This window comes from Strigops habroptila, unplaced genomic scaffold, assembly GCF_004027225.2.
Source record: "Strigops habroptila isolate Jane unplaced genomic scaffold, bStrHab1.2.pri NW_022045606.1_ctg1, whole genome shotgun sequence".
In the NCBI taxonomy this organism is placed as follows: Eukaryota; Metazoa; Chordata; class Aves; order Psittaciformes; family Psittacidae; genus Strigops; species Strigops habroptila.
In genome coordinates this window covers 10,104-22,098 of record NW_022651087.1, presented here as the reverse complement: position 1 = coordinate 22,098, position 11,995 = coordinate 10,104, and the positions used below count along the sequence as shown (strand labels likewise).

At 69.3% G+C, this 11,995-nt stretch overlaps 1 protein-coding gene across 1 annotated transcript; it reads right to left on the bottom strand.

The window, feature by feature from the left end:
- Window positions 1-697: 697 nt before the first annotated feature.
- Window positions 698-11,658, bottom strand: LOC115603054 (mucin-5AC-like). The gene is made up of 9 exons (XM_032919724.1): window positions 11,632-11,658; window positions 11,418-11,468; window positions 10,694-10,789; window positions 10,490-10,589; window positions 7,083-10,368; window positions 5,670-6,137; window positions 2,697-4,793; window positions 943-1,009; window positions 698-828 (listed from the first exon to the last, which is right to left on the bottom strand). The coding sequence occupies exons 5-7, from the start codon at window positions 9,002-9,004 to the stop codon at window positions 3,746-3,748; spliced, it is 3,438 nt and encodes a 1,145-aa protein (XP_032775615.1). The 5' UTR covers window positions 9,005-10,368; window positions 10,490-10,589; window positions 10,694-10,789; window positions 11,418-11,468; window positions 11,632-11,658; the 3' UTR covers window positions 698-828; window positions 943-1,009; window positions 2,697-3,745.
- Window positions 11,659-11,995: the final 337 nt, after the last annotated feature.

Sequence of the window (11,995 nt, the reverse complement as noted above, 5' to 3'; positions counted from 1 at the left end):
GTGTGTGTCCCCCCCCAAACCTCTACCTGTGGCTCCTTGTGCGAGATCCTCGTGCAAGGAGGGGGGTGGGCTCAGAAGGGGGAGGGGCCAAATGACGGCATTGGGGGGCGGGGGGAGGGGGTTGGGATCATGGGGGGGGGTCAATGAGGTCGAGGGGGGGAGGGAAGGGCCCCATTTCCCCCCCCCCATAAGAGTTGGACCAGCCAAGGCCACGCCCCCTCCCCTTTGCCACGCCCCCAACCCTAGCACCATCCCTCTCCCAAGCCACGCCCCCTCCCCATCAGAGCCAATTAAACCCCCGCCCCCTCCCTAAGCCACGCCCCCTCCCAACCCACGCCTCCTGAGGCCACGCCCCCTACTCCTAGCCCCGCCCCTCTCCCAAGCCACCACTGCCCCTTTAGCGCCAATCAAGGCCACGCCTCCTCCCTGAGCCCCGCCCCTCTCAGGCCACGCCCCCTACTCCTAGCCCCGCCCCTCCCTAAGCCAAGCCCCATCCTCTTTAGACCCACTCAAGGCCACGCCCCTCCTTAAGCCCCGCCCCTCTCCCAACCCGTACCTGAGACCCCGCCCCTCACTCCCTAAGCCACGCCCCTCTCCCAAGCCACCCCCCTCCCCATAGCCACGCCCCCTCCCCTTCAGACCCAATCAACACCGCACCCCCTCCCTCAGGCCCCGCCCCACAGACCACGCCGACAGCTGCCATTGGCCAGTTTTATCTGTAAAACACGCACAAAAAGGGGGGGGTCGGGGCTTTAAAGGGGGCGGGGCTAACGCGAGAAGGGGCGGGGCTTGGAGACAGAGGGGGCGGGGCTCCAGGGCTATGGGGCGCTGCAAGAGAAGAGAGGGGTGAGGGGTGGGGAGGGGAGGGGGGGGAGCTGCCCCCATCGGCCACCCCATTGGCTGCCCATCGGCTGCCCATTGGCTGCCGTGCCCCACACCTACCGGCCACCGGCCACTGCGGGGGCCCCCTGGGAGCAGCTGATTGGTCCTCGGCGCGGGCACCACGTGGCTGATGGGGGGGACAGGGGTCAGCCCCACGGCGCTGCTGCCCCACAGCGATGGTGGCGGCACTGCTGCCCCACGGCGCGGCCGGTACCCCCCCCCCCGCCCCACACAGCCCAGAACCGCTGCTGCTGCTGCCCCATAGGCAGCCCCATAGCGTGACACCAGCCCCACATCCTGCTGACAGCCCCACAGACAACCCCAGCAACCCCGTTCCAGCCCCACATCTTACTGACGGCCCCATGGACAGCCCCATAGCCTGATGCCAGCCCCATAGACCCCCTCCCAGCCCCACATCTGGCTGCCAGCCCCATAGCCCCACTCACAGCCCCATATTTCCTCCCCCCAGCCCCACATCCTGCAGCCAGCCCCATTGGCAGCCCCATAACCCCTCTGCCAGCCCCACATCCTGCTGCCAGCCCCATGGACAGCCCCATAGCCCTCCTCCCAGCCCCACATCTGGCTGACAGCCCCACAGACACTCTCCCAGCCCCACATCCTATTGCGAACCCCATAGACAGCCCCATAGACAACCCCAGCGCCTGCTGCCAGCCCCATAGCCTGATGCCAGCCCCGCATCCTGCTGCCTACCCCATAGGCCCCTTCCCAGCCCCACATAGTGCTGCCAGCCCCATAGACAGCCCCACACACAGCCCCATAGCCTGCTGCGAGCCCCACAGACAGCCCCATAGACCCCCTCCGAGCCCCACATCTGGCTGACAGCCCCATAGGCCCCCTCCGAGCCCCATATCCTACTGACAGCCCCACTGCTCTGCCCCATAGTGCCTGCCACCAACTGCTGATGCAAATGAACAAGCCCCACATCTCTGCCCCCCAAGTGGGGGTCTCTGCCCCATAACAACTATTAAAAGCAGCATAAGGAATGAGCACAGCGCGCCCCATGGATCTGCCCCCCAAGTGATAACAATGGGCCCCACAGCTCTGCCCCCTAACCGGGTACAACACCCACCCCACGGGCCCCATGGATCTGCCCCCTTAGTAGTAACGATGGGCCCCATAGATCTAACCGCCACCTGGGCCCAACGTCTACCCCATGGGCCTCCTGGGTGTGCCCCCAAATAGGCCCTATAGCTCTGCCCCCTAAGTGAACACAACATTAACCCCATGGGCCCCCCAGATCTGCCCCCTAAGCGACACCACCACGCCCCACACATCTCCCCCCGCTGGACACAAGATTAACCCCATGGGCCCCATAGATCCCCCCCAAATAACTGCAAGCCCTATAGCTCTCTCCCCTAAGTGGGCCCAAAATCAACCCCGTGGGCCCCATAGATCCCTCCCCCCCATACATTCACCCCATAAGCAACAACCCCCCCACCTACATCTGCCCCCTAAGTGAGCACAACGTCAACCCCGTGGGCCCCATAGATCCCCCCCCCCCCAACAACAACGGGCCCTAAAGCTCTGCCCCCTAAGTGGGCCCAACAACAACCCCGTGGGCCCCATAGATCCCTCCCTCCCCATAGATTCACCCCATAAGCAACAACACCCCTCACACATCCCCCCCCTAAACGGGCCCAACATCAACCCCGTGGGCCCCATAGACCCACCCCCCAAATAACAACCCCCCCCCATACATCTGCCCCATAAGCGAGCACAACATCACCCCCCTGTGCCCCATAGCCCCCCCCCCCGCGCCCCACAGCACCGCCCCTCCCCCCCCTCCTCCTCACCTGGGCCCGTTCCCACGGTGGGGGGGGGGAGGGGCGCCGCCGAGGCCTCCGCGCCTTCCACACGCGTGTCGCGTGTCACGTATGTGCGGGGGGGGTGGGGGGGGGGCGGCTCACATACATGTACGCTTATGGGTCAGTAAACGTGGCGGGGGGGGAGGGAGGGCACCCTCTATGGGGCAGGCGACACCCAAGACCCCCAAGTGACCCCCGCGCCCCCCCCAGTGGCCACGGCCCCGGAGGTGGCCCACGCGGCCTCTTGCCCCACGTCCCCCCATTGCCCCCCGCTGGCCCCATACTGGCTCCCAGTTCCGTACTGGGCGGCCTCCGTCCCGCCCCCCCCCCGCGGCCGCTGCCGCCGCCGCCGCAGCCGCCCCCGATGCCACGTACTGGGCGGCGCTGGCCGCGTACTGGGCCGCGCTGGTGCTGTACTGGGAGTCCCCCCCCGCCCCGGTGGTGGTGGTGGCTGTGTACTGGGTCACCTCACCGCTGCTGGGGGGGGTGTACTGGGAAGCAGCCAGTTGGGCGTACTGGGCGTACTGGGACGCGGCGCTTCCGCTCCCAGCCGCGTACTGGGAGCTGATGGCATACTGGTACTGGGCGCTGTTGTACTGGGACAAGGTGGCGTTATACTGGGCCGAGCCCATGCTGTACTGGGACACCCCCCCCCATGCTGTACTGCGAGGAGGAGCCCCCCCCCATGCTATACTGGGACGCCCCCATCCCGTACTGGGCCATGCGGGACGCCATGGCCGGGGTGATGGCGAAGGGGGAGGGTGCACGCGGCGGGGTCCCCCCCCCCGTGGCCCCCCCCCCCGACGCGGGGATGGAGTTGGGGGTGCGGGGGGTGATGGTGATGGTGGTGATGGCAACAGCACCCCCCGCCCCCCCCCGCCGCGCCCCAATTGGCTGCCAGGGATGCCCGCTGCCCGCACAGCCCGACCAATCGGCTGCCGCCGCAGCCCCCCAGCCCCGCCCCCCCGAGGCCCCCGTTACCATGGAAACGGTGCAGGCAGCTCCCACCCATACGTCCGCCGCATCCCATAAGCCCGTTACCCTGGAAACGATGGAGGCACGAGCGGAACCCGCACACACCCCCCCCAGCACCGCCCCCCCCCCCGCTGCCCCCCCCCCCCACCGCGCAGGAAAGGGGAGGAGGAGGAGGCGGGGCTCCGGGGGTAAGCCCCGCCCCCTCCCGCGCGCCCGGGGGGCGTGGCCAAGAAGGGCGTGGCCGGGCGCGGGAAAGCCCCGCCCCCTCCTCGCCCGCCCCCCCCACCGCCGAGGAGGGGGAAGGGACCCCTCGGGGACACCCCCCCCCCCGCCCCACCCCCAACCCGGGCCGGGGTGAGGCTGAGCAGGGACCCCGGGGGGGCCAAGGGGCGCGGCGAAGGCCTGGCCCCGCCCCCGACGCCGCGGGCCAATGAGGAAGCAGGGGGGGCGGTGGGCAGGGCCAGGAGGGAGCCGGGGGGGCGGGCAAGGGGCGTGGCCGCCGTGGCCACGCCCCCCGTTTTGGCGGGAGCCAGGGAGAGGAGGGGGGGGCGGGGCTCGGAGGTGGGGGTGGGGGTGGCGGTGGAAGGGGGAGGGGCTGAGGCGGGGGGAGGGGGGGACTTGGAGGGGGTGGGGGTGGGTTGGGTGGCAGGGGTGGGGTCGGGGGGGTCCGGGGGGGGCGGGGAGGAGGAGGAGGAGGGTTGGGGGGGGGCGGGAGCGGCAGCGGCGGGAGGGGCCGAGGAGGAGGAGGAGGACGAGGAAGAGGAGGAGGAAGAAGAGGAGGAGGAGGAGGAGGAAGAGGAGGAAGAGGAGGACGAGGAGGAGGACGAGGAGGAGGAAGAGGAGGAGGAGGAGGAAGAGGACGACGAGGACGAGGAGGAGGAGGAGGACGAGGAGGAGGAGGAGCGGCGGCGCTTGCGGCGGGTGACGGTGGCAGCGCGGCCCTCGCGGGTCTCAGCCGATGGGGGCCCTGCCGCGGGCTCCGCGGCGGCCGCTGGGGTCGCTGGGGCTGTGACCGGGGCGACTGGTGCCGGCACTGGCGTAACTGGGGTGACCGGTGGCGCTGGCGCAGTCCCTTCGGCGGCGCTGGCGGCGGCGGCGGCACTGGGGGACCTGCGGGGATAGAGAAGGGGGGAATGAGGGACCCCACTGAGGTCCCGAGGGGACGTGGGAGAGAGTCACCGACACCTCTGGGGACGTGGGACAAGGGTGGGGGGACCCCTGGGGACGTGGGACCCCAATAAGGGACCCCCAAGGGGACATGGGAAACGGTCAATGATACCTTTGTGAACATGGGACAAGGGTGGCGGAACCCCTAGGGACGTAGGTGCCCCCCAGAGGGACATGGCAGAGAATCAATGGCAGCTTTAGGGACATGGGACAAGGGTGGGGGGACCCCTGGGGACGTGGGACCCTGATAAGGGACCCCCAAGGGGACACAGCACAAGGGTGAGGGTCCCATGGGAAAGTGGGACCCCAATAAGGGACCCCCAAGGGGACACGGCACAAGGGTGGGGGTCCCATTGGAAGGTGGGACCCCTAATAAGGGACCCCCAAGGGGACATGGGACAAGGGTGGGGGGACCCCTGGGGACCTGGGACCCCAATAAGGGACCCACAAAGGAACGCAGGACAAGGGTGGGGGTCCCCTGGGGACATGGGACCCCGATAAGGGCCCCTCTGGGGCAACTGGGGGGGGCCGGGGCTTACCCAGCAGGGGCGTGGCCAGGGATGGGGCGTGGCTACACGGAGGGGGCGTGGCTTAACCAATAGAAGCTATGTCCCCATTGAGGTGGGTGGGGCTTAGTCAGCAAGAGGGGGCGGAGCCACCACGGGGGGGGCGTGGCTTATGGGGTGGGGGTTACCCAATGGGAACATTGCCCGCACGGATGGGAGCGGGGTTTATCTGCTGGGGGGCGTGGCCACACGGGGGGCAGGCTGTGGCTTACCCAATGGGAGCAGGGCCAGGGCGAAAGGGGGCGTGTCTTACCCGGCAGGGGCGGGGCCCGGCGGCGCCGGCGAGGGGGGGCCGGACTCGGAGGAGCTGGAGCTGGAGTCAGAGTCGGAGGAGGACGAGGAAGAGGAGGAGGAGGAAGACGAGGACGAGGAGGAGGAGGACGAGGAAGACGAGGAGGAAGAGCTGCGCTTGGGCGCAGCTGCGGCGGTGCCGGTGGTGTCCATCGCGCCGCTGGCGGTGCCGGCGGCACTGGGAGCGCCGGTGTCCGCGGGGGTGACGGTGACGCCAGTGGCAGCCGTGGGGACACCGGGAGCGCTGGCGTCCTTAGGAGCAATGGTGCCGCTGGTCATACTGGTGCCACTGGGAGCAGTGGTCAGACTGGTGCCACTGGGAGCACTGGAGACACTGGGAGCGCTGGTCAGAGCGGTGCCACTGGGAGCAATGGAGACACTGGTCATACTGGTGCCACTGGGAGCAATGGAGACGCTGGTCATACTGGTGACACTGGGAGCACTGGGAGCGCTGGTGTCCTTCGGAGCAATGGTGCCACTGGGAGCAACGGTGACGCTGGGAGCAACGGTGACAGTGGGAGCACTGGTGCCACTGGTCATACTGGTGACAATGGGAGCACTGGTGTCCTTAGGAGCAATGGTGCCGCTGGGCATACTGGTGCTGCTGGGCATACTGGTGCCACTGGGAGCAACGGTGTCCTTAGGAGCAATGGTGACACTGGGAGCACTGGTGGCACTGGGACCAATGGTGGCCTTAGGAGCAACGACGACACTGCTCATACTGGTGCCGCTAGGAGCAACGCTGACAGTGGGAGCACTGGTGCCACTGGTCATACTGGTAGCACTGGGAGCGCTGGCGACACTGGTCATACTGGTGTCCTTAGGAGCAATGGTGCCACTGGCCATACTGGTGGCACTGGTCACACTGGTGGTCCTGGTGTCCACGGGCGTGCCAGTGGCACTGGTTCCACTGGTGATACTGGTGTCCCTCGGAGCACTGGGGACACTGGGAGCAATGGCCACGCTGGGGCTACTGCGAGCACTGGGGACACTGGTGACACTGGGAGCGATGGGGACGCATCCAGCACTGGCTGCACTGGTCGCACTGGGAGCAATGGGGACACATCCGGCACTGGTTGCACTGGTCGCACTGGGAGCGATGGGGACGCATCCGGCACTGGCTGCACTGGTGACACTGGGAGCGATGGGGACACATCCGGCACTGGCTGCACTGGTGACACTGGTCACAATGGGAGCGATGGGGACGCATCCGGCACTGGCTGCACTGGTTGCACTGGTCACACTGGGAGCGATGGCAGCGCTGGAGACACTGAGGCCACTGGTCATACTGGTGACACTGGGACCAGTGGGGACACCGGTCGCACTGGGACGGCTCAGGACACTGGTGATACTGGTTGCACTGGTGACACCGCTCGCACTGGGACGGCTCAGGACACTGGTGACACTGGGACCAGCGGGAACATTGGTCATACTGGCGACACTGGGACCAGTGGGGCCACTGGTCAGACTGGTGACACTGGGGCCAGTGGGGACACTGGCTGCACTGGGGACACTGGTCATACTGGTGACACTGGGACCAATAGGGACACTGGCTGCACTGGTTGCACTGGGACGGCTCAGGACACTGGTGACACTGGGACCACTGAAGACACTGGCTGCACTGGTGACACTGGTCGCGCTGGGACGGCTCAGGACACTGGTGACACTGGGCCCAGTAAGGACACTGGTGATACCAGTCGCACTGGGACGGCTCAGGACACTGGTGATACCGGTCGCACTGGTGACAGTGGGCCCAGTGGGGACACTGGTCATACTGGTCGCGCTGGGCCGGCTCAGGACACTGGTTGCACTGGTGACACTGGTCGCAGTGGGCCGGCTCAGGACACTGGTGACACTGGGCCCACTGAAGACACTGGTGGCACTGGAGACACTGGGATGGCTCAGGACACTGGTGGCACAGGTGTCCTTCGGAGCAATGGTGACACTGGTGGCACTGGTGACACCGGTAGCACTGGTGTCCTTCGGAGCAATAGTGACACTGGTGGCACTGGTGACACCGGTAGCACTGGTGTCCTTCGGAGCAACGGTGACACTGGTGGCACTGGTGACACTGGTGGTGCTGGTGCCACTGCGAGCACTGGTGACACTGGTCGCACTGGTGACACTGGGGCTGACGGTGGCACATTTGCTGCCCCCATCCACAGCGGTGACAGTGACAGCAGGTTTGGTGGCCACGGCGGTGGCCTTGGAGGTGACATCCGCAGCGGTGGCAGCGCCACCCGTGGGGCCAACGGCGGCCTTGGTGGTGGCCATGAGGACGGTGCCAATGGTGGCCTTGGTGGTGGCATCGCTGGTGGCCTTCACGGCGGCAGCAGCCACAGCGGCGTTGGTGACACTGGTCATGGCATCCACAGCGGCCTTGGTGGTGCCCACGGTGGTGGCGCTGGTGGCCACAGTGGTGGCCTTGGGGGTGGCACCAGCGACAATGTCCATGGTGGCCTTGGAGGTGGCTCCAACGGAGGTGCCCGTGGTGGTGCCGCTGCTTATGGTGTCCACGGTGGCCTTGGTGGTGGTGGTGACACCAGCAACCGCATCCATGGTGGCCTTAGTGGTGGTGGTGACACTGGGCACAGCGTCCACAGCGGCCTTGGTGGTGGCACTGGCGGCCATGGCGGTGACGCTGGTGCCCATAGCGGTGGCCACAGCAGTGGCCTTGGTGGCGGTGACGCCGGTGACAACATCCATGGTGGCCTTGGTGGCGGCTCCAACGGCGGTGCCCTTGGTGACGGTGGCATCCGCAGCGGTGGCCTTGGCGATGGTGCCACAGTCCCCGGTGGCTTTAGCAGCCACGGCGGTGCCGGCCCCATTGACGGCTGCGGTGCCGCTGGCGGGTGGTGGCAGCGCCGTCACCTTGAGGCCGGGCAGGAGGCGGTGGCCGTGGGGCGGCGGCAGCGCCGAGGCGGCCACGGGGGACGAGGGCAGCCCCAGGCGCGCCGCCGGCAGCAGTTTGGCCGTCAGGGCCCTCGGCAAGCCCGGGGGGGGCGGCGGGGGGGTCCCCAGCTTGGTGCCGGCGCTTGGGGACACCCTGGGGGGGGCCGTCGGCTTGAGGCCGCCGGGTGGGGGTGGTGGCGGCGGCGTCCTGGTGACGGCCGGTGCCGCGGGTGTTGGCGCTGCTTTGGGCACCGCCGGCTTCGCCTCGGCCTTGGGGACACTCACCGGTGTCACCACGGGCATGGCCTTGGGGAGCGCCGCTGCCGCCGGTGTCACTGGGGTTACTGGTGTCACTGGTGCCACTGGTTTCACCTCGGGGGTGGCTTTGGGGCTCTTGCTGTCCATGGCCTTGGGGGCCGCAGCCGGTGGCGCCGGTGCCGCTGGGGGGGTCACCTTGGCGGTGCTTTGTGCCGGGGCCCCCGGTGTCCCTTTGCTGTCACCGGCCCCGGCTTTGGCCTCAGGCTGCGGCTTCACCTCCGCTTTGGCGGCCCCCCCTTGGCCCTCAACACCCCCTCCCTCGGTGCCGGGGGGCGCTGGCTGCGCCGGTGCCCCCCCGATGGGCACCCACTTGGGTGCAGCCGCTTTGGCCTCCCCCCCTGGTGGGGCGGGGGGGGGCGCGGTGGTGGCGGTGGCGGCAGCTTTGGCTAAGCCGGGGGGGGGCTGCGGGGCGGCGGGGTGCAGCTCGGCAATGGGCACCCATTTGGGGCGCGCGGGGGGGGCCGGGGAGGGGGGTTTGGTTTTGGGGGGGGACACGGGGGCGACGGCGGGGGCCGGGACGGCGGGGGGGGGCGGGGAGCGAGTGGAGCTGCGGCGGCGCCGCTGCCGCGACGGGGAGCGGGAGGCGCCGTGAGCCCGTTTGATCCCGCGGGACGAGGGGGGGGGCGTGGACGGGGAGCGCCCGCGCCGGGACCTGCCGGAGGAGTCGGAGCGGCTGCGGTGGCGGCGCCGGCGGCGGGGCGGGGGCGAGGAGCCCGAGCGGCTGCGGGAGGTGGAGCGGCGGCGGGAGCGGGAGCGGCGGCGGGTGCCGGAGCGGGAGCGGCGGCGGGAGCGGGAGCGCGCCCAGCGGGAGCGGGACCAGGCGCGGGGGGAGCGGGAGCGGCGGCGCGGGGCCGGCGAGCGGGAGCGGGAGCGCTGCAGGGGCCAGCGGATGGGGCTGGTGGAGTTGGGGCGCCAGAGCGGGGTGCGGGAGCGGGAGCGGCGCCGCCGGGACGAGCGGGAGCGGCGCCGCCGGGACGAGCGGGAAGGGGGGGTGCGGGAGCGGCGGCGGGAGCGGGAGCGGCGGCGGGAGGAGCGCGACGGGGGGGTGCGGGAGCGGCGGCGGGAGCGGGAGCGCGAGCGCCGGGGCCGGGAGCGCTTGGAGGAGGAGGAGGAGGAGGGGGGTGGCGGCGCGGGGGGGGTCAGGGAGCGGTCACGGCGCGATGACGTCACGGCAGGGGGGGGGCTCTTGGCGCGGCGGGGGGGGGGGGGACGGAGACGGGGAGGGCGAGCGGGGGGGGCGGCGCTGGGGGATGACGGGGGGAGGGGAGGGGGTGGGGAGGCGGGGGGGGGGGCCTGGGGGGGTCGGTTGCCGCTGCGGTGGTTGGTGTCGCTTGTGCCGGGGGGGGGGTCGCTGTTGGTGTCGGTGCCGCCGGGGGGGGGCTCACAACCGGCGCCGGTGGTTGGGGCTCCTCGGAGGGGACATCGGGGACAAGCGGTGGCGGCGGCAGCTCCTGGGGGGGGAGACGGACACACACACAAAAAGAGAGGGGGGGTGGTTAATAAGGGTGGGTGTAAAGAAGGGGGGGGCCCCCCCCACGCACACGGTCCCGCCGCGCCCCCCCCGGGGCTCACCTCCGGTGCAGGGGCCGGGCCCGGTGGTGCCGGTGCCGGTGCTGGGACCGGCCCCGGCTCTTCGGTGTCTTGGTGGGTGGCGGCGGTGACGCTGCGGGACCTGCGGGGGGTGGGGGGGGGATGAGGTGGTGGGGGGGGTATAAAGTGGGGGGGGGGATAATGGGGGGGGTGGGGGGTGTTTTTTGGGGGGGGGTCGGGACTTACCGGCTGCGGGAGGAGGCGGAGGAGGAGGAGGAGGCGGCGGGGGAGGAGGAAGGGCCCTCGCGGCGGCTCTTCTGAGAGGCCGATTCGCTGGTGGATCTGGGGGGGGGCAGCGGGGGGGGTCAGTGGGGGGGGGCCACGAGGTGGGAGGTAAAGGGGGGGGGACACAACTTGGGCACAAGGTGAGGGGGCACAAAGTGGGGGGGGCAAAAGGGGGGTAAATGGGGGGGTTTGGGGAGTAAAAGGGGGGTAAATGGGGGAGTAGGGGGTGCAAAAGGGAGGTAATGGGGGGGGAAGGGGGGTAAATGGGGGATTGGGGAGTAAAAGGGGGGGTTGGGGGGGCAAAAGGGGAGCAAATCGGGGGGGGGGCACGAGGGGAGTAAATGGAGGATTTGGGGGGACAAAAGGGGGGGAAACGGGAGGGTGGGGGGTTAAAGGCGGGTAAATCGGGGGGTTGGGGGGGTAAAACGGGGGTAAATGGGGGGGGTTGGGGGGTCAATGGGGGGGCTGGGGGGTCAGTGTGGAGGGCACAAGATGGATCTGGGGGGGACAAGGTGCGTGACCCCCACGAGGGGTGGGGGCAAAACGGGGGGGTCAGTGGGGGGAACAAGTTCGGGGGGGGCCAAGATGGATCTGGAGGGGGTTGGGGTCGGGGGGGGCACAAGGGGGGGTTGTTGGGGGGCAGTGGGGGGGGTAACGGGGAGGATTTGGGGGGGGTGTCTCTCACCTCTTCCGCTTCTTCTCTTTGGCCTTGTGCTTGCTTTTGGGGCTGGGAGAGCTGGGGGGGGGGGGGGAAATGACATCATCAGTGACATCATCGCAGCACCCCCAAAACCCATCCATTGCCCCCCCCCCCCCAATCCCTCAGGACCCCCCCATATCCCATAGGGACCCTCCAATCCCTCAGGACCCCCAATATCCCATAGGGACCCCCCCCTCACCGGTGCTTCCGCTTCTTGGCCTCCGATTCAGACCTATGGGGGGGGGGGGGAGAAAATGGGAGGGGGGGGCATGGGGTGAATGACGGGCTGCCCCATAGAGGCTCTGCCCCATAGAGGCTCTGCCCCATAGCAGCCCTGCCCCATAGAGGCTCTGCCCCATAGAGGCCCTGCCCCATAGAGGCTCTACCCCATAGAGGCCCTGCCCCATAGAGGCCCTGCCCCATAGCAGCCCTGCCCCATAGAGGCTCTGCCCCATAGAGGCCCTGCCCCATAGAGGCTCTGCCCCATAGAGGCCCTGCCCCATAGAGGCCCTGCCCCATAGCAGCCCTGCCCCCCCACCTGTGCTTCTTCTTCTTGGAGCTCT

Bases quoted from the DNA above. Each gene is read 5' to 3' on its own strand.
- LOC115603054 (XM_032919724.1), bottom strand. From the start codon at position 9,004: ATGGACAGCAAGAGCCCCAAAGCCACCCCCGAGGTGAAACCAGTGGCA. The intron at 6,138-7,082 runs GAGCGGTGTCAC...TGCTCCCAGTGT, and splicing joins GTCCTGAGCCGTCCCAGTGC to CACCAGTATGACCAGCGTCT. The intron at 4,794-5,669 runs GTAAGACACGCC...CTATCCCCGCAG, and splicing joins CCGGGCCCCGCCCCTGCCGG to GTCCCCCAGTGCCGCCGCCG.